The sequence below is a fragment of the Hypanus sabinus genome, chromosome 13 (genome assembly GCF_030144855.1).
Source record: "Hypanus sabinus isolate sHypSab1 chromosome 13, sHypSab1.hap1, whole genome shotgun sequence".
Classification (NCBI taxonomy): Eukaryota; Metazoa; Chordata; class Chondrichthyes; order Myliobatiformes; family Dasyatidae; genus Hypanus; species Hypanus sabinus.
Window position 1 is genome coordinate 60,003,071 of NC_082718.1, and position 22,318 is coordinate 60,025,388.

The 22,318-nt window shown below is 45.7% G+C and overlaps 1 protein-coding gene across 1 annotated transcript in view; it reads right to left on the reverse strand.

Moving 5' to 3' along the window:
* Positions 1 to 21,416, reverse strand: part of itpr2 (inositol 1,4,5-trisphosphate receptor, type 2) — a 308,708-nt gene extending 287,292 nt beyond the window's left edge. The window contains exon 1 of the mRNA XM_059987723.1: positions 20,971 to 21,416. Coding sequence (XP_059843706.1) covers positions 20,971 to 21,059 — 89 coding nt within the window. The 5' untranslated portion in view covers positions 21,060 to 21,416. The remainder of the gene's footprint in view (positions 1 to 20,970) is intronic.
* Positions 21,417 to 22,318: the final 902 nt, after the last annotated feature.

A 22,318-nucleotide genomic window follows, 5' to 3' on the forward strand; every position in this document is an offset into this window, starting at 1 on the left:
ATCGGTTCAGCTCGATAGTATCATCAGACACTCTCGCCCAGCGAAGCACGTACCAAATATTTCAGCCATCTCCAATCTTAAACACAAGAGATGCTGAAAATCCACAAGGACACACACAAAATACTGGAGGAACTCAGCCTCTGTGGAGAGGAATAAACAGCCAATGCTTCAGGCCAAGACCCTCGCACTGGGGAGGAAGGGGAAGAAGACAGAATCTTTCACCTATCACTTGCCAGGTTGTACTCCTTCACCTCCCCTCCACCCCCACAACCCTCTTTTCTGTTCTTCCTCTTACCCTTCCCGTCCTGACGAAGGACGCCAGTAAAACCACCGACAGTTTGTTCCCCTCCGTAGATGCTGCCTGACTCGGCGAGTTCCTCCAGCATCTTGTGGTTGTCCACCCCAATTCTGATGCCTCTTACTTTATTGACCACTGATAAGCTGGTGCAGCCACAAGACGGGGGCTGCTGCAAACACTCATTTTAGAACAGAAGACTACATTCAAAGCTGTGGAATATAGGGCATCAGGGTTCTGCTGCTCTGCAGTCCTGAAATTACATTTCCTTACAGGTCTTATGAGTATTAATCTTACATACTACATTCCATCAGTCAGACATTACTCCTTAAATTGAATTGACTTTATTACTTACATCCTTCATAAACATGAGGAGTAAAAATCTTTACGTCTCCATCTAAACTGTGCGATTATAGTGACTTATCATGACAACAGGAATGGAGATAAGCTTATCATGTTAACGTTCTTGTGACACTCTCTTGCAGCAGGTAGTCTGAGTCCGTGCCTTTTACACAATGAACCTTTACTGAGAATGACCCCATCGGTAAGATCAATCACCTGATAAGTGTTCAAAGTGACCTCGCTGTTGTGGAGACGTGCTGTTGCAGGGGAAGGGTAGGAGGAATTTAAGAATGCTGAGCAGAAAGGTAATTGTTAAGCTCTGAGTTGTCTTTTCCACATTTCTCCCGCTACACTGTGCACGGTGCCTCTGCCTGCACCTGCATTCACATTCACATCAGAATCAGAAGTAATTCTGTAAGACACATTGTCCCAGCTCTTTTTCTTTACAAAAGTTTTCTCACTAACAAAAGCACTATACAATAATCGGGACATCTGTTACCCACCGTGTGCTTTGCCAATTGCTCGCTGCACCTGCATGTTAGTTTTCAGCAACACATGCACAAAGACATCGAAATCCTTTTGAAGACCAACATTATCCAATCCCTGAACATTTAACACTTTCTCTGCACCAAGGTGGATAACTTCACATTTGTTCACATTATATTTGCAGTCTCAAACTAGCGTGGGATTATTATCTATAATGCTCTCAAGCCTGTCAATTCCTGGAAATCCCCCACTGTGCCTATAGGGACTGCCTGCTCCTTCCCCAGGGACAGGTAGTCAGCTCAACTGCCCACTGTGAGAAGCCAGCTCCCCAGGCCCAGGGGCAAGCTAGCCAGGAGATTCTTCTAGTGGCCCACTGCCCCCACATCAGCAGCAGGTGACTGAGATCAGGAGCGGGGTGGGGGGCAGGTGGAGTAGGGCAGCTCAAACAGGGGCTTCAGGCTCTGAACTGACTCAAAAATCTGTTGTACACCACTGCTCCACTTACCTTCCACCCCAGGTCCCCAGGGCACAGGGGAAAGACCCCTTCATAAAGAGGCCTCTACAGGGGGCCTCACCAACAACCAACCAGCGGATTCCCAACATTACACACCCCACACCATAATAATGCCACATTCTTTTTAGACTCCACTGTCAAACCTCCCTTGGTTTCCCATCCTCTGCAGAACTTGGGGAGAGAATTACTTGCACACTCTTTACCTGATGTTGCAGTCCTTAGTAGACTCTCCTCCAGACTTCCAACACTCATTATCTTTATATCCCACTAGACGATTCCTTGTTATATTTCAAAATGAAACATTATTTGTAAAAAGTATACACAGGAAGTACAAAAGGTGACTCTTCTGCATTCAAGACAATGCAGCCCAACTAACTTAGCCCCTTTAACCTTAAGTCAGGTTATTTTTATGTTGCTCCTGTAGAGGTCTAGTGTAGCTGGTAGACGTGTTCTTCCAAGGTCACTATGACCAAGACACACCAATCAAAACCCTGTGCAATTCTGGAAATGTGGCCTTCTTACAGTCCCAAAGTAATAGACAGGATCGAGAGTGTAGACTCAGCCAGTTCAATCATGGGCACAAGCCGCCCCATCATTGAGGACATCTTCAAAAGGCAATGCCTCAAGCAGGCAGCCTCCTTCACTGAGGACCCTCACCATCTGGGACTTGCCCTCTTCTCATTATATCTCTCGGAGCTTAAAGGGGGTGGCTCAGTAGCATAGCAGTTAGCATAATGTCATTATGGTGACAGTGACCTGGGTTCAATTCCCACCGTTAACTGTGAAGAGTTTGTATGTTCTCCCCGTGACCGCGTGGGCTTCCTCCCGCAATCCAAAGATGTAAAAGTTAGTGGGTTAATTGGTCACATGGGCTTGGGCTCATTGGGCCAAAGGGCCTGTTGCTGTGCTGTGTCTAAATAAAATCAAATTTAAAAACGATGTCCACTCAATGTTTTAGGAACAGTGTGTTTCCTCGTCTGTCATTAGATTTCTGAACAGTCCATAAACACTACCTCACAGTTCCTCTTTTAAACTATTTATTTATTTTTGTAACTTTTAGTAATTTTCAGTTGATGTATTGTACGGCTGCCACAAAACAAACACATTTCATGACATATGTCAGTGATGATGGAGAGGTTAATTGGCCATTGTAAAATGTGCCGTGATTAGGCTCGGGTTGAATCGGGGGTTGCTGGGCAGTCTGGCTCAAAGGGATGGAATGGCCTCAACATAGAATAAGGAAAGAAAGAAACAGATAAATAAAAAAATAAATAGATAGACCTATAGACAGATAGATGGATGGATAGTGGATAGATCGATAGATAGATGGATAGACTGATAGATGGACAGATAGATGAATAGTTGGACAGGCAGATAGACTGATAGATGGATAAATAAATAGATAAATGGATGAATGAAGTAATGATAAACCTAATTCCAATTCCGATTCTGAGGACCAGGTCCATAAGATATAGGAGCAGAATTAAGCCATTTGGCTCATCAAGTCCACTCCAATACCTGGATCAAGTCTGGTTCGGATATTACCCTTATCACAAGTGACATCTAATGGGCTTTCTAGGATTGGTACTGTGAGCCCCTCAGTGCTCTAACCAACAAGCAAATCTGGGACAGAATGTAGACCTCAGCCTATAGAGTATAAACAGACTGAATTGTCAAATTTAACAACAGTAACAGTGAAATGACTGTATTTACAATCTTGCCTCAATTTGTGTGAAAGAGCACTGGCTCACAGGGAATTGATCACTCACGTAATGAGATACACGTGCCGCAATCCAAATGTGCCAAGTTTCAAACAAAGCACAGATTCAGTGGGGAAATCATATTACATAATTATACCCTCAGTTTGCCTCGTGTCCAAGTGGGCACAAGGGAAAATCAAAGGAAACCTTCACCGTTGGAAGGCAGGCACAGCGACAAACAGCATCTCCTCTGGCAGCCCTTTGTGATCACAGTAATGTAAACTAGGCAAAAGCTGATTGACTTATCAAACATTGTCAGTGATGGATATTGTACATTGAAGGAGATCTCAGATGAATTAACCCTATGCCCCACAGCACCAGATTCAGGAACAGTTACTACCCTAGAACCATCAGACTCCTGAACCAGCATGGATAACTTCACTCACCTCAACTTGCACTGATTCCAAAGCCTACAGACTCCCTCTCAAGGACTCTACAACTCACTGTTTTTTATTATTTGCATGATTTGTCCTCTTTTGCATATTGGATGTTTGTAATCTTTGATAAGTATAGCTTTTCATAAATTCTATTGTATTTTTTAATTTTCCTGTAAATACCTGCAAGAAAATGAATCTCAAGACAGTAGATGGTGAACACATACAGTATGTGCTTTTGATAATAAATTTACTCTGATGTTTGAACATTGAAATATTAGTCAATTAAACCACACTCCATTCAAGGCATCAGTAAGTAGCTCCCCATCTGTCTTCCTGTCTAACTGTTGATACTGATAATCACAGGTGATAACTGACACTCTCTCACTTCTCTCTCTCTCTCGCTCCCTCTCACTCTCTCCCTCTGTCTCCCTCTCTCTCTCTCTCACTTCTCTCACTCTCTCTCTCACACTCTCTCTCCCTCTCTCCTTCTTTCTCTCTCCCACTCTCTCTCTCCTCTCCTCTCTCTCTCACTCTCTCTCTCCTCTTTCTTGCTCTCTCTCACCTCTCTCTCTCTCGCTCTCTCACTCTCTTTCACTCTCTCCCTCTGTCTCCCTCTCTTTCTCTCTCTCACTTCTCTCATTCTCTCTCACACGCTCTCTCCCTCTCTCCTTTCTCTCTCCTCTCTCTCACTTCTCTCCTCTCTCTCTCCCCTCTCTCTTGCTCTCTCTCACTCTCTCGCTCTCTCTCTCACTCAGACTTGTGCACAGTGATCTCATGACTGAATTTAACAAAGAGCACGAATTTCTCCCCATTGATGTATGAATGCCGGCCACAGAAAGACCAGCAAATGAAAATCATAAAACTGCCGATGCTGGAAACATGAAAAAGGAGTTAGAAAATGCTAGAAACGTCCAGCAGCACAGTAGTGAATCTGAAAGACCACCTGCCTCACAGCTCTCGGGTTTAATCCTGACCTCCTATGCTGTCTGCGTGGAGTTTGCATGTCCTCCCTGTGACTACGCGAGATTACTCCGGGTGCTCTGGTGTCTTTCTGCGTCTCAAACACATGTGGTTTGTATTTAAATCGGTCAGTATAATTTATCCCTGGTGCAAAGGCCAATGGAAGAACCTGGGGTGTGTGGAGCCAATGGCGCATTACCCATTACAAAAGACGTGGAGGCTTTGGGAACGGCACGTTATGGGTATTAAAGAAACTTTTAGGAAGGCAATGGATGACAGAAAAATGGAGGGCTATGTCGGAGAGAAGGGTTAGATTTACTTTAGTGTAGGTTAAAATGTCAGCACAACATCATAGGTTGAAGGGCCTGGACTGTACTGTGATGTTCTTTGTTTTATCGGGATGCTGCCCGGTTTAGAGGGTCTGAGCTTTAAGGAAAGGTTGGACAAACTTGGCTTGTGTTCTCTGGAGCAGTGGAGGCTGAGGGGTAACTTGACAGAACACAATACAGTTATGAGAGGGATAGAAAGGGTAGACAGCCAGGATGTTTTTCCCCAGGAGGGGATGTCAAATACTAGAGGGCACACATGAAAGGAGAAAAGTTTAAAGGAGTTTTTTATTCACACACAGTACGTGGTGGGCGCCAGGAGTGGTGGCAGAGGGAGAAATACTAGTAGCGTATAGAAAGTTTTTACATAAATATACAGTACTGTGCAAAAGTCTCCGGTACACATATATAGCCAGGGTGCCTAAGACTTTTGCACAGTATGGAGTAATTTTATATATTGCACTGTACTGCTGCCGCAAAAAAAATCATTTCATGACATATGTGAGTGATGATAAACCCGATTCTGATATGGGTCTCTATTGTGGACCGAGAGTGGGAAGGGGGCAGGGTGGGAAAAGGCGACGGGAGAGGGGAGGCAGCAGAAAGCACCAGAGAGGCATTCTGCAATGATCAACAAACCAGTTGTTTGGAATCAACATGTCTCAGGGCTGGGTGTGTTTACATCAAGCCTTCTCAGCCTCCTATCCCACACCCCACCCCCGGGGATCTACCCTTGCCATTCCCAACACACCTTCCTCCTGCCAGATTTGCAGACTTGCTTTCTGCTCCACGTTGACAAATACAGTGCTGTGCAGAAGCCTTGGGCACCCTGGCTACATAGCGTATATGTGCCCATGGTTTTTGCACAGCACTGCAGATACGCAGCAAATGGGAGGATATGAATATGGTGCAGGCAGAAGGCCTTTAGTTTAATTTGGGATCGTGCTTGGTGCCGTCATCGTGGGATGAAGGCCTGCTCCTGTATTGTGGTGCTCTATGCTCTATACAGCATGCAGAGATTAAAATGTGATGAACAGGTGCTGAGCTGGCAAGGATTCAGTGAGCTCGAGGCGCTTCTTTCCACTCTACAAACTCAGCACGGCAGGTAATGACTTGAAGGTGTTTCTCCAGAGGCGCCTCTGGCCCTGCTGAGTGTTTTCGCCACTCTCTGCTTTCATATGACTAACAGATGTTTGCAGGTACACTGCCTTGCTTTCAGCACAAGCTAAACTGCCTTCTGAAAGCAACTCTGGCGACCCGGAGCAGGAGAAGCACAGTGACGCAGAGCATGTCAGCCAGTCCAGGCTGGGTGAGATGGAATGAATCCCAGTCACTTTCGGCTTTGAGAGGTTGGGATGGGGTAAAGTTGGCGAGCCCAGAGCTGTGGAGCCTGAGGAGTAGGGCGAGTCGAGGAAGGGTCTGGGGTGACATGGGCACAGATCCTGGGTGTATAAAGATTTTTTTAAAGATTAGCTTTATTTGTCACATGTACATCAAAACATACAGTGAAACGCATCATTTTGCATTAAGTTAAATCAGCGTGGATTGTGCAGGGCAGCCCACAAGCATCGCCTTGCTTCCAACACCAACACAGCTCGTCCACAACTCACTGACCCTAACCATACACCTTGGGAACGTGGGAGGAAGTCCAATGGGCCACAGGGACAACGCACAAACTCCTTACAGGAATCGAACCCTGATTGGTGATCATTGGTACCGTAAAGCTATTGTGCTAACCACGACACATCCATAGGTGGAACCTGGGTGTGTGCTGTAGGTGCTTTCCCTGCCTCACACCCTCTCCAGCACCACCTATCTTTCTGAAAAGCCTCAAACTCCGAGTGGCCCACTGGTTAGTGCTGCTGCCTCACGTTCCGGCAGTGTGCACTTTGTGAATTCAACCTGCGACCGCATGGGCTTCCTCCCAACTCGACCAGCCACTGCAACAGCTCAGAGGCAGGAGGATCAAGGGGTCATTCATGGGCACATGAAGGAGAATAGAGCTCAGGGGTGCGGGGAAATAAGGAAAGAGAATGGGGCTGATGGGGATGCTCAGATAAGAGTCTACATGAACCTGATGGGCCAAATGGCCTCTTTCTCTGTTGCAGTAAGTAAAGTCCTACAACCTTTCATACTGTAGATAATCCAGACAATGAACGCTAAGGGAATGGTTCAACTGTTAACCACCCCAGGATCAGTGACTACATTTACTTACTGATGTGATTGTGGAATCAAAGTTGCTATTAAATTAAAAACATAAGGGATTCTGCAGATTCTGGAAATCCAGAGCAATACACGCAAACTGCAGTGGAATATCAGCGGGTCAGGCAGCATCTGTGAAAGGGAATGCACGATTGACATTTCGGGTCAAGATCCTTCGTCGGGCTATTAAATTAAGCACTGCTACCAAACAGTACCATTAAACAGTGCGATAATCAGTGAATTAAGTGTGCTTTTATGTTGCAGCTTCAAGTTCCCGGGTGTCAACATCACTGAATATCTATCTTGTGCCCAACATATTAATGTAATTATGAAGAAGGGAGGACATCAGTTTTATTTTAATTAGAAATTAGACTGAATCCAAGATGGCGTCAAGCTGCAATCAACTTTGAGCTGTGGCACAGATTTAGTTGATTTTTAATTTTTTTTAGGTTTGTAAGAATTGTTTGAGGGACAGATAGGGAAATTAGGGGTTATCTTAGGGGTTCAGGGTGGTGATGTAGGGGAAATTAGAGGTCAGACCAGAGTCCAAGTCTCTGCTCCAAGTTCAAAGGCCAGTGACCCAGATATGGGACATCTGTGGTTGGATGGCAGATGTTGGACCAGCAGAAAGTGGACGAGAGATCTCCCAGGTCAGCAGGATCTGGAGTCAGAGTTCCCTGTGGGCAGGAGGAACAAGTTCCGGGGGCCTCCTGGTTCATAATCAGTGAGACCGGAGTTCAAGGTCTAGTGTTCGGGGTCCCACCATCGGCAAGTCCGGATTGCGAGGCCTAGTGTTTGGTTAGTGGCATGTCCTTGGATCAATACCAAGGACTGAGGCCTGAGGACTGAACTGGAAGTCCAGAAGTTGAGGCCTAGTGTTCGGTTAGCGGCATGTCCTTGGATCAACACCAAGGACTGAGGCCTGAGGACTGAACTGGAAGTCCAGAAGTTGAGGCCTAGTGTTCGGTTAGTGACATGTCCTTGGATCAATACCAAGGACTGAGGCCTGAGGACTGAACTGGAAGTCCAGAAGTTGAGGCCTAGTGTTCGGTTAGTGGCATGTCCTTGGATCAACACCAAGGACTGAGGCCTGAGGACTGAACTGGAAGTCCAGAAGTTGAGGCCTAGTGTTCGGTTAGTGGCATGTCCTTGGATCAATACCAAGGACTGAGGCCTGAGGACTGAACTGGAAGTCCAGAAGTTGAGGCCCATTGGCCAGAGCTGAGTCTATGAATGTGAAAGCATGCAGGCCTGAGTGTGCTGGAGGCCTGAACTGGGTTAAGGGATGTGGATGTGCATGGGAGGATGGGGACTTGTTTTGCTGTTGTTATTTTGTTGCTTATTGTGTCCTGTGTGCTGCTGCTGAGCATTGAGGGCAAGCTATGTTGGCACTAGAATGTGTGGGCACACTTGCCGGCTGCCCCAGCACACCTTCGGGTGTGTTAGTTGTTTAATGCAAACGGTGCATTTCAATGCATACTTCAATGTACAAAGGTAAATAAACTTGAATCATAGACCTTGAATCTGGAGTTTGAGGAGATTTGAAATGTCACCAGAGACTAGCACACCTCTACACATGTATAGTGGAGAGCATTCTAACTGGTTGCATCACCATCTGGTAGGAAGGGACCAATGCACAGGAGTGGAAAAGGCTGCAGAGGCCTGTAAACTCAGCCAAGTCCATCATGAGCATTGGCCTCCCCAGCTTCAAGGACATCCTCAATAGGTGAGGCCTCAAGAAGGCAGCATCCTTCATTAAACACGCCCACCATTCAGAATATGCCCTCTTCTCATTACTACCATCATGGAGGAGTTACAGGAGCCCCAAGTTACAAACTTGCCCTCCGCCATCAGATTTCTGAATCGTCCATGAACCTATGAACACCACCTCAATATTTTTTGCTCTCTTTATATATATAAAATCATAATTTACAGTATATTTTATGTATTACACTGTACTTCTGCCACAAAACAACACATTTCACAACACCTTGTCATGGATAGGAGTCCTGGGGGCCTCAACGACCCAGAGAACTATGTTAGCTGGAGCTAGGGCTTTATGCTTTTGTTCTGGGCAGGGTCACCCATGCCAAACAGGTAGAGGCCAGACTAAAAGTGGTCCACCAGTCCTCCAGGTTCAGGGTTCAGCTCAGGGTTAACAACCCTGACCAGTCAAACAAAATTGCTATGGGAGCAGTAATGAAGAATATCTCTGGATGGAGGACCTTCATTGCTGCCTTAAATGACAGCAGCGTAACAGGCAGTAAGTAAGTGTTAGTGATAATAAACCTGATTCTGATATTACAAACCACACCAATAGTCTGAGGGATTTAGAGGAACAAATTAATAGAGAGATCACAGACTGTTGTAAGAAACATACGGTTGGTAAAGCAGGTGATTTTAACTTTCCACAAACTGACTGGGACTGCCATACTGTTAAAGGACTGGATGGTATAGAGTTCATCAAATGTGTTCAGCCAAATTTCCTTCATCAGTACATAGAAGTCTCAAAGAGAGAGTGCGATATTTGATCTGCTAATAGGGAATGAGACAGGGCAGATGAAAGAAGTTTGTGTAGGGGAACACTTTGCATCTAGTGTTCATAATGCCATTAGTTTCAAAGTACATATGCAAAAAGGTAGGTCGGGTCCACAGCCTGAAACTCCAGATTGGAGAAAGGCCAATTTCGGTGACATCAGAAAGGGTCTAGCAAGTGTGGATGAGACAGGCTGTTCTCTGGCAAAGGAGTACTTGGCAAGCGTGAGGACTTCAAAAAAGAAATTTTGAGACTACAAAGTTTGTATGTGCCTGTCAGAATAAAAGCCAAAGATCACACGTGTTGGGAACCCTGGTTTTCATGGATAATGAGGCCCTGGTTAAGAAAATAAAAAGGAGGAGCATGGCAGGTATTGGCAGGTAGGAACAAATGAGGTGCTTGTAGAATACAAGAAATGCAAGAGTCTAAAAGAAGGCGTGAGGTTGCTCTAGCAGACAAGATGAAGGAGAATCCTAAGGGATTCTACAGATATGTTAAGAGCAAAAGGATTGCAAGGGACAAAATTGGTCCTCTGATTGGTCATCGATGGGTGGAACCAAAAGAGATGAAGGAGATCTTAAACAGTTTTTGCATCTGCTTTAACTCAGGGGATGAACACAGAGCCTATAGAAGTGAGGTGAAGCAGCGTCAGCCTCAAAGACTCTACACAGGTTATGGAGGAGGTGTTTGCTGTCCTAAGGCAAATCAGGGTGCATAAATCCCCATGGCCTGACAAGGCGCTCCCTAGTGGAGTGCCGCAGGGATCAATACTGGACCCTTTGTTGCTTGTCATCTACACCAACAATCTGGATGATAATGTGGTTAATTGGATGACACCAAGAGTGGGGGTGTAGTGGACAGCGAGGAAGGCTATCAGAGAGATTTGGATCAGCTGGAAAATGGGCTGAAAAATGGCAGATGGAATTTAATGCAGACTAGTGCAGAGTGTTGCACTTTGGTAGGAGCAACCAAAGTAAGTCTTGTACGGAGAATGGCCAGGCACTGAGGAGTGTGGTAGATCAAAGAGATCTGGAAATGCAGGCCCATAATTCATTGAAAGTGGTGTCACAGGTAAATAGGCTCATAAAGAAAGCTTTTGGCACATTGGCCTGAGTACTTGGAAGATGGGATGTCATGTTGAAGTTATATAAGATGCTGGTGAGATCTACTATGAAGTATTGTGGCCATCTACCTTCAGGAAGAAGTAAATAGGTTTCAAAGAGTACAGAGGAAGTTTACAAGGATGTTGCTGGGTCTGTAGGACCTGAGTTATAAGGAAACATTGATTAGGCTAGGATTTCATTCCTTAGAACGCAGAAGATTGCAGAGATTTGATAGAAGAATATCAAATTATGTGGGGTATAGATACAAGCAAGGATTTTGCGCTGAGGTTGGGTGGGACTACAACCAGAGGTCATGGGTTAAGGGTGAAAGTGAAAGATTTAAGTGGAAAATGAGGGGAAGCTTTGTCACTTAGAGGGAGCTGCCAGCACAAGTGGCGCATGTGAGCACGATTTCAATGTTTAAGTGGTTTGGATAGGTACATGGATAGTAGTGGTATGGATGCTACAGTCGGGTGCAGATCAAATGGAATAGGCACTTTAAATGGTTTCAGCGTGGAATAGATGGGCTTAAGGGCTGGTTCGTGAGCTGTACTTTTCTATGACAATCACCCAGTAGCACATCTACAATGATGAAGTGTTTTGAAAGACTGGTGATTAAACATATCAACTCCTGCCTGAGAAGAACTTAGATCTGCTCCAATTTGCCTACCAAAGCAACAGGTCCACGGCAGAAGTAGTGCCGGATTAACCTAGTAGCAAAAGTAGCATATGCTACGGGCCCCGCACTAAATGCTTGCAAGCTGCAGTCTGGTGAAATCGTCATCTCACCGTATTCTCACGACGATCTGGCAACGCTGTTGTTTTCATGTCGGGGGAGCCGCATGCTGCATGATATGTGTGTGCAGGCGTGTGTTGGCTCCTTGCTGTGTCGTGGTGACCTTTGTGCTATCTCCCGCGCTCCCAAGCCGCTGCAGCGTGCATTGTTACACCGCTGGAGGGTGCACCGCCACGGTGAGCCTGTGACGAGGGATGTGCGACTCAACAGTTTTATGTGACCCAGTTCATGATTCCTCATTTTTTTCCTGATTTTAGGTGTCCGAACCAGCTGAGGAACATACAAGATCGGATTAGACTGTGAGTTTCAACCTGTATTTCCCAATTGAAATGAGTTTCAATAAGCACCTAAACAGATATTTTTCAGAACGCTATTCCTAGTTGGTTGTTGAGTGTATGTGATCCACACGCGCTCATCGCCACAACAGTCACATAAATTTGTTATTGACTGTGCGCTATGTTTTGCCGTCAGGGCCAGCTGAAAGATTTGTGAAGTTTTTGGATATGGAAGGTCATATTGTTGAACTGCTCGCTCAAAGTTTACTTGACTTTTTAAAAGAAAATGATGTTGATCTAAAAGACTGCCAAAGTTATGACAATGCCAGCAACACGAGTAGCAAGTATAGTGGCTTACAAGCACGAATTAAAGAGCTGAATGTGTTTGCGGATTACATTCCATGTTTTGCTCATTCACTAAGTTTGGTTGGAAGATGTGCTGCTGAATGTTGTCAAGAAGCATTAATTTTCTTTCAATTTGTAGAAAGCCTGTACACATTTTTTTCTGCTTCTGCTTATCGGTGCATTCTTTCTGCTTTCTCCTTTCTGCTGCATTATCTGATGGTGGTGCTCATTTGCCCATTGTGAAAAGAATGTCAGATACCAGGTGGTCAGCTCATGCAGATGCAACTAAAGCACTTTTACACAGTTTTTCTGCAATAAAACCAGTCCTGGATGACATTTCAAATAACAATGATCAGAAGGCAAAGTGTCGACAACAGGCTCGTGGAGTACTTTCAACCATGGCGAAGTTGGAAACAGGAATAATGGTCATATTGTGGGATCAAGTATTACAGCGTTTTCAAATGACCAGTGCTTCTTTGCAATCTTCTGGCCAAGACTTGAACACAGCTTGTGCACTCTAGGAATCCTTGCATCGATATATTCAAGCTATGCAGTCTACTTCAAGCAAAATCGTGCATATGATTATTTCAGTGGTTCCAGCACTTTTGATCCACTTGTTGAATCTCAAACACCTTCTCAGAAGTTTAAAAGCCGAACATTTCTTGCCATTATCGACAGCTTGCTTTCTGCCCTGTCAAAAAGGCAAAAAGCTTATCTAAAGGTGAATGGTGTTTTTGGATTCCTTCATCAGTTACAGTAGTTTACACCTGAAGAGATCATAAAGAGGTCATCAAATTTTATTAAACCAAATCCAGAAGATCTGGAAGAAAGTCTTGGTGAAGAATTTGTGCAGTTTACTGAACTGTTGAAAACTGATCTTGCTTCTCATATTGGTGCCAAACAAGACCTTATAGAGTGTCAGTTGTACCGTTTGATAGCTGACAATTCTTTGGAGTCATGTTTTCCAAATGTAGAAAATGCCTTGCGCATCTATTTGTCACTCATGGTTACTAACTGCAGTGGAGAATGCTCACTTTCAAAACTGAAAAGGATTAAAAATGAACTAAGGAGAACCATGGGTCAAAACAGATTGAACAATCTCACTCTAATGAGCATTGAACATGAACTTCTGTGTGAAATAGACATTTCCAATATCATCAACAAATTTGCTCATGCTAAATCTAGAAACTGTAACTTTTAAACTGTAGTTTTGTTACTTTTGACATTTGAAATTGATACCTACATGTAAGTAATACTATTAGTGAAGTGTCAGATATTTGTCGTATTATCTGGTTGTATAGCAAATGAAAAAATTGAATTACTTTACTATGCAAGTAAATCATTTATGTTTTAATACTTATGAGCATTTTTAAAATCCAGGGCCCCTTTATAACATATGCTACAGGCCCTGCACTAGCTTAATCCAGCCCTGGGCAAATACCATCTCACTGGCTCTTCACTCAACTCTGGAACATTTGGGCAGCAAAGATGGATACAACAGGATGCTCCTTATTGACCACAGCTTGGCATTCAATACCACCATCCCTTCAAAACTAATCAATAAGCTCCAAACCTTGGCCTCAATACCTCCTTGTGCACCTGGATCCCGGGTTTCATTTTTTCATCCGGTCAGTTCAGATTAGCAAAACATCTCCTCCATGATCTCCATCATAACAGGTGCACCTCAAGGCTGTGTAATTAGACACCTCTTCTACTCACTTTACACTTATGACTGTGTGGCTAAGCACAGCTCCAATGCCATATTCAAGTTTGCTGATAACATCACTGTTAATTCAGCATATAAGAGAGAGATTGAAAATTTGGCTGTGTGGTGCTGAAACTGGCGATGATCTTTGAATCAACAATGGGGATGGGAGAGGTTCCCGAGGATTGGAGGGTTGCAGATGTTGTTCCATTATTCAAGAAAGGGAGTAGAGATAGCCCAGGAAATTATAGACCAGTGAGTCTTACCTCAGTGGTCAGTAAGTTGATGGAGAAGATCCTGAGAGGCAGAATTTATGAACATTTGGAGAGGTATAATATGATTAGGAGTAGTCAGCATGGCTTTGTAAAGCATAGGTCATGCCTTACGAGTCTGATTGAATTTCTTGAGGATGTGACTAAACACACTGATGAAGCAAGAGCAGTAGACGTAGTGTATATGGATTTCAGCAAGGCATTTGATAAGGTACCCCATGCAAGGCTTATTGAGAAAGTAAGGAGGCATGTGACCCAAGGGGACATTGCGTTGTGGATCCAGAACTGGCTTGCCCACAGCAGGCAAAGAGTGGTTGTAGACAGATCATATTCTGCATGGAGGTCTGTGACCAGTGGTGTGCCTCAGGGATCTGTTGTGGGACCCTTACTCTTCATGATTTTTATAAATGACCTGGATGAGGAAATGGAGGGATGGGTTAGTAAGTTTGCTGATGACACAAAGGTTGGAGGTATTGTGGATAGTGTGGAGGGCTGACAGAGGTTACAGCGGGACATTGATAGGATGCAAAACTGGGCTGAGAAGTGGCAGATGGAGTTCAACCCAGATAAGTGTGAAGTGGTTCATTTTGGTTGGTCAAATATGATGGCAGAATATAGTATTAATGGTAAAACTCTTGGCAGTGTGGGGGATCAGAAGGATCTTAGGGTCCGAGTCCATAGGATGCTCAAAGCAGCTACGCAGGTTGACTCTGTGGTTAAGAAGGCATATGGTGTATTGGCCTTCATCAATTGTGGAATTGAATTTAGGAGCCGAGAGGTAATGTTGCAGCTATATAGGACCCTAGACAGACTCCACTTGGAGTACTGTGCTCAGTTCTGGTCGCCTCACTACAGGAAGGATGTGGAAGCCATGGAAAGGGTGCAGAGGAGATTTATAACCATATAACCATATAACAATCACAGCACGGAAACAGGCTATCTTGGCCCTCCTAGTCCGTGCCGAACCCTTAATCTCACCTAGTCCCACCTACCCGCACTCAGCCCATAACCCTCCACTCCTTTCCTGTCCATATACCTATCCAATTTTATTTTAAATGACACAACTGAACTGGCCTCTACTACTTCTACAGGAAGCTCATTCCACACAGCTATCACTCTTTGAGTAAAGAAATACCCCCTCGTGTTTCCCTTAAACTTCTGCCCCCTAACTCTCAAATCATGTCCTCTAGTTTGAATCTCCCCTACTCTCAATGGAAACAGCCTGTTCATGTCAACTCTATCTATACCTCTCAAAATTTTAAATACCTCGATCAAATCCCCCCTCAACCTTCTACGCTCCAATGAATAGAGACCTAACTTGTTCAACCTTTCTCTGTAACTTAATTGCTGAAACCCAGGTAACATCCTAGTAAATCGTCTCTGCACTCTCTCTAATTTATTGATATCTTTCCTATAATTCGGTGACCAGAACTGCACACAATATTCCAAATTTGGCTTTACCAATGCCTTGTACAACTTTAGCATTACATCCCAACTTCTGTACTCAATGCTTTGATTTATAAAGGCCAGCGTTCCAAAAGCCCTCTTCACCACCCTATCTACATGAGACTCCACTTTCAGGGAACTATGCACAGTTATTCCTAGGATGTATTTACAAGGATGTATTCTGGATTGGGGAGCATGCCTTATGAGAATAGGTTGAGTGAACTTGGCCTTTTCTCCTTGGAGTGAGGAGAATGAGAGGTGACCTGATAGAGGTGTATAAGATGATGAGAGGCATTGGTCGTGTGGATAGTTAGAGGCTTTTTTCCCAGGGCTGAAATGGTTGCCACAAGAGGACACAGGTTTAAGGTGCTGGGGAGTAGGTACAGAGGAGATGTCAGGGGTAAGTTTTTTACTCAGAAAGTGGTAAGTGCGTGGAATGGGCTGCCAGCGATGGTAGTGGAGGCGGATACAATAGGGTCTTTTAAGAGGCTTTTAGATAGGTACATAAAGCAGAGTAAAATAGAGTGCTATAGGTAAGCCTAGTAATTTCTAAGGGAGGGACATGTTTGGCACAACTTTGTGGGCCGAAAGGCCTGTATTGTGCTGTAGGTTTGCTATGTTTCTAACAACAACCTTTTACTCAAATCCAAGAAGAACGAGGAGCTGATTATTGACCAGATAGGAAGAAACTAAAGGTCTATGAGCTAGTTCCCATCAAAGTAACAGATGTAGAGAGGGTTAGCAACTTTAAATTCTTAGGTGTTATTATTTCAGAGACCTGTCCTGGGCCTAACGTAGGCCAATTACAAAGAAAGTGTGGCCGTGTCTCTACTTTCTTCAGTGTTTGCGGAGGTTCAACATGACCTTTACAACTCTGACAAATTTCTGTAGATGTGTAGTGGAGAGTATATTGACTGGCTGCATCACAGCCTGGTATAGGACACCAATGCCATTGAACAAAGAGTCCTACAAAAAGTAGCAGTGCATTATGAGTAAAACCCTCCCAACCGTTGAGCACATCTATGTTGTCGCAGGAAAACAGGATCAATTATCAGGGACCCCTACCGCCCAGGATATGCTCTCACCTCCCCCCCCCCGCTACCATCAAGAAGAAGGTGCAGGAGCCTCAGGATGCACACCACCAAGTTCAGGAACAGCTACTACACCTCAACCATCAGGCTCTTGAACCAAAGAAAATACTTTACCCAGCTTCACTTGCCCCATCATTGAAATGTTCCCACAACCTATGGACTCAAGGACTCCTCAGCTCATGTTCTTGATATTTATTTATTATTATTATTATTCCTTCTTTTTCTATTTGCACAGTTTGTTGTCTTCTGCACACAGGCTGGATGGTCTTTCGTTGATTCCCTTAAGGTTATTATTCCCTAGATTCCACAAGCAATCCACAAGAGATACATTTTCCACAAGACAATGAATCTCAGGGTTGTATATGGTGACAATATGTACTTCAATAATGAATTTACTTTGAACTTTGAAGTCAAACCTGTTATTATTTAAACAGTGCTGGAAATCTCACAAGTAGGTACTGGATCATAAGATATAGGAGCAGAATTAGGCCACTCGGCCCATCGAACCTGCTCCACCATTTCATCATGGCAGATCCAATATTTCACTCAGCCCCATTCTCCTGCTTTCTCCTCATATCTCATCCTGCCCTGACAAACCAAGAACCTATCAACCTTTGCCTTAAATATACAAAATGACTTGGTCTCCACAGCTGCCTGTGGCAAGGAATTCCACAGATTCACCACTCTCTGGCTAAAGAAATTCCTCCTCATCTCTGTTCTAAAAGGTTGCCCCTCCCCCTATCTTCATAATATCTGCAAACTTTGCAGCAAAGCCATCAATTCCATCATGCAAATCATTGACATATAATGTAAAAAGAATCGGTCCCAACACAGACTCTTGTGGAACACCACTAGTCATGGGCAGCCAGTCAGAAAAGGCTCCCTTTATTCCCATTCTTTGCCTCTTGCCAATCAGCCACTGCTTTATCCATAAACACAAAGTACACTGCAGATGCTGTGGTCAAATCAACACGTACAACAAAGCTGGATGAACTCAGCAGGTCGGGCAGCATCCGTTGAAATGAACAGTCAACGTTTTGGGCCGAGACCCTTTGTCAGGCCCAAAACATTGACTGCTCATTTCAAAGGATGCTGCCCGACCTGCTGAGTTCATCCTGCTTGTTTGTAAGTACTGCTTTATCCATGCTAGAATCTTTCCTATAATACGATGGGCTCGTAGCTTATTAAGCAGCCTCATGTGTGGCACCTTGTCAAATACCTTCTGTAAATCATCCCACACTCCCCGTTGCCAGAAAGAAAGATCAAAACAGAGCCTGTACATCTCTGACCTACTGCCTGGTTCTCGGTCCCTACTTCTCTTGGCTATCCCACTCCTGTCACTTTAACTTTTCCTTCTGTACCAGCTCAGCTTGCTTTGTGCTGTTTGTGCTCATTGTTGTATTTATTATTACCATCTTCACTGTTTACCTTGGTGCAAGGAATTTCATTGCACAATAAACTGATCTGAATCTGACCAAGTCCTGGAGTAGACTGGATCACTAACCACTGATACTACCTGAGTGGATATGGAGAAGATGTTTCCTATAGTGGGGGGTGTTGAGGGCCAGAGGGCACAGCCTCAGAATAGGACATCCCTTTAGAACAGAGATGAGAAGAAATTTCTTTAGCCCAAGTGTGAATTCATTGCCACAAATGGCTGTGGAGGCCAAGTCATTCGGTATATTTAAAACACAGGGTGTCAAAGGGAGAAAGCAGAGGAATGGGGTTGAGGGGGTTAACAAATCAGCCATGATGGAATGGTGATGCAAGCTCGCTGGGCTGAATGGCCTAATTCTGCTCCTTTGTCTTATGGTCTGGTGGCTGACCTGTTGAATGCTCACAGCAGTGTTTTTGCTATAAATTCCAGACTAAAACTTTTGCAACATTTGTGCAATGTTAATTGCAACTTGATGTAACATATGGAAAAGTCCACATCATCCTACAATGCCCCACTGGGCACAATTTCCGCAACAAAAATGTCACACAACAACAGATGCATTCAAACGCCAGAGGAGACTGTTGAATTCCCACAGGCTTTCCCCACCCCGAGCAGGTCAGGAAGTGAGCTGCCCCGGACGGGACGTGATAGTTTAAAGATATCCCACCCATTCCAACTGTAATGAAGATCAGATTTCACCAGGATTTATCAGGTGGGATCGAACTGGCAAGCGTTGACCCTCTGTGTTCAAACCGCAGAGGGGCACTGTAGACAGGTTCGCCTTGTACCAGCAACAGCTCTGCCTGGGACTCCCTGCTTCAGTCCCAACCTGCCAAACGCAGGTCTCGTAAGTGGCCCCAGTCTTGATTCTGGGCCTGGGACGGCTTGTTTTAACCAGTCACTCAATAAATAAACAAAGAGACAGCGAAAGAGAGACAGACCGTGTGTGAGAGTGAGAGAGAGAGAGAGAGTGTGTGTGTGCGTGTATGTCTGTGTGTGAGAGAGAGAATGTGATGTGTGTGAGAGTGTGTGTATATGTGTGTGTGAGAGAGAATGTGAAGAGTGAGTGTGTGTGTGAGAGAGAGTGTGTGTATATGTGTGTGAGAGAGAATGTGAAGAGTGAGTGTGTGTGAGAGAGAATGTGAAGAGTGAGTGTGTGTGAGAGAGAATGTGTGTATATGTGTGTGAGAGAGAATGTGTGTATATGTGTGTGAGAGAGAATGTGAAGAGTGAGTGTGTGTGAGAGAGAATGTGAAGAGTGAGTGTGTGTGAGAGAGAATGTGAAGAGTGAGTGTGTGTGAGAGAGAATGTGTGTATATGTGTGTGAGAGAGAATGTGAAGAGTGAGTGTGTGTGAGAGAGAATGTGTGTATATGTGTGTGAGAGAGAATGTGAAGAGTGAGTGTGTGTGAGAGAGAATGTGTGTATATGTGTGTGAGAGAGAATGTGAAGAGTGAGTGTGTGTGAGAGAATGTGAAGAGTGAGTGTGTGTGAGAGAATGTGAAGAGTGAGTGTGTGTGAGAGAATGTGAAGAGTGAGTGTGTGTGTGTGTGTGAGAGAGTGTGTGTATATGTGTGTGTGAGAGAGAGAGTGGGGGGGGGATAGAGTGAGTGACAGAGCCTCCAACAGCCTATGTTTCCGCTTTTTAGAGGGTCTCGGGGGAGAGGGGTGGGGCAAAGATAAGAAATGGAGTGACGGGATAAAGAGAGAGAAGGGGAATGGGAAAAGGTGAGGGGGAAATGAAGGGGGAGGGGAAGGGGAGAAGAGGGGGAGAGGATGATGGGGAAGTGGAGAGGGGAATGGGAGGAAAGTGGGGGGTGGGAGGGAGGAGGAGGGGAGAGATGGGAGAAGGAGGGAGTGAGAGAGGAGCAGGTGAAAGGTGAGGAGGAGGGGAGAGTTGAAGGATGAGGGAGAGTGGAGGAGAGGAGAAGGGGTGAGGGAGAGGAGGAGGTGTCAGGGAAGGAAGAGGGCAGAGGAGAGGGATGGAGGGTGGAAGAGCAGCAGAAAAGGAAAGGAGGGGAGATGGGGAGGAGGGAGGTGGGGTGAAGTGGGAGGTGGAAGAGGGGGAGGGAAGGGAAAAGGAGAGGGGAACAGGAGCATGAGTGTGAGAGCGGCGAGGGGAAGGACTGAGGGGTAGCATGTGTGAGGAGAGGAAGAAGGGAAGGGGAGAAGAGTGGGAGAGGATGGGAGGAGGGAGAGGAAGGGGGAGTGGGGAGGGGTTATGGAAGGAGTAGGAGAGGGACGAATGGTAGATTGAGGAAAGGGAGTTTGAGGGAAGGGAAGTGGGAGGGGATGGAATGGGTATGGGGAGGGGGTAGTGTGAGCAAGGGGAAAGGAGGAGAAGGGGAGGGTGGGAGAAAGAGGAAGTGGGAGAGGAAAGAGGGTGAAGAGGAGGTGTGGGGAGGGTATTGAAGGGCTGGTGAGATGAGGCGTGCCGTGCGGAGAGGGACAGACAGTGGGGATACAGCCCGCTCCCTAACAGTGGCCGGCGCTGCTCCCTCTCCCTCCCAGCTGGAGCCCCCGCTCTTTTTACCCCGCGATCAGCCCCGTCCCGAGCTCAGCGCCACTTCCGACTCTGCCTCGACTCCTGCGGGCGACCCTCTCCCTCCCGACCCTCCACCCCCTGGGGAGGGCAGGGGAAGAGCGGGGCTCCAACTTTGCCCGTAGTTGTCAGCCGCCGGGCTGCGCCTGTCTGCACTCACCCCAGCGTGCTGATGAAGCCATTGACAGTTCCCTCGGCGTAAAGGGACACGATGTCCCCGATGTGGAGGAAGCTGGACATCTTCTCCATCTTCTCATGGTATAGGGTCCAGTCCGGGCAGGAGGGGGCTCACAGACTCCGGGGAGGGGAGAAATAACCGGCCTTTCCCGCGGCTCTCCACACACTCCCGGAGAGAGGCGGCCGCCTCAAAGTAAACAGTCACTCAGTCTCTCACACCTCGCGAACATACACACACACACGCACACACACACACACACACATACACACACAACACACACACACAGGGCGACAGCGCAGCGGCAACGCGGAAGTGTGCAGGAATGTCAGGGGGTGGCACAGTCTCTGCCCGTAATCAGCTCCCGATACCTTCACTTCCGCAAACTGACCGCGTGTGAAGCTCTCTCTCTCTCTCACACACACTCACACACATGCATACATTTATTCACACGCACACACCGCGCACATACACGCGCACGCGCGCGCTCATGAACAAACACATTCACAAACACGCGCCCATGAACATACGCAGTCACAAACACTCCTGCAATGGACTCGTTAATTCACTAACACGCATTCACACGTACATACATGCACACGCTCATTCTATATCTGTTCCACTTGCAATGCTGCTGTGACACTGTAATTTCCTTGGGATCAATAAAGTATCTATCATTGGCACACTCGTGCACAAAACACACACTCACATCGCATTCACAAGCGCGCACACACACATGCACTCGCATCCATGCACAAACACACACATTCATTAGACCACAAGACATTGGAGCAGAATTAAGCCATTTGGCCCATCGCGCCTGCTCTGTCATTTCATTATGACAGATCCATTTTCCCTCTCGGCCCATTCGCCTGCCTTCTCCTCGTATCCTTTCATGCCCTGACTAATGAAGAACCTATCAACCTCCACCTTAAATCCACAGATTCATCACCCTCTGGCTAAAGAAAGTCCTCCCACCTCCGTTCTAAATGGACGCCCTCGTGAGTTTGTTTTGCTTGACTGCGGGTTTGAGTGTGTATGCATGTTTGTGCAGAACTTAAAACCTACTCTAAGGCCAATCTAACCACTCCCTCCTACATAGCCCTTCATTTTTCTATTATCCCTGTGCCTATTAAGTGCATCTGCCACGTACAACCATCCCTGGCCGTGCGTTCCACACACCCACGACGTGGTGCTTTCCACAAAGCAAATGTCCATCATCAAACAAAATCCATACTGCTCGATGAAAATGTTGATGTCAACACTGAACAGAGTAGAAACTCGTTCAGTGAGACCACCTGTTGGAAATTCAAAGGGTAAGTGAAAGCACAAT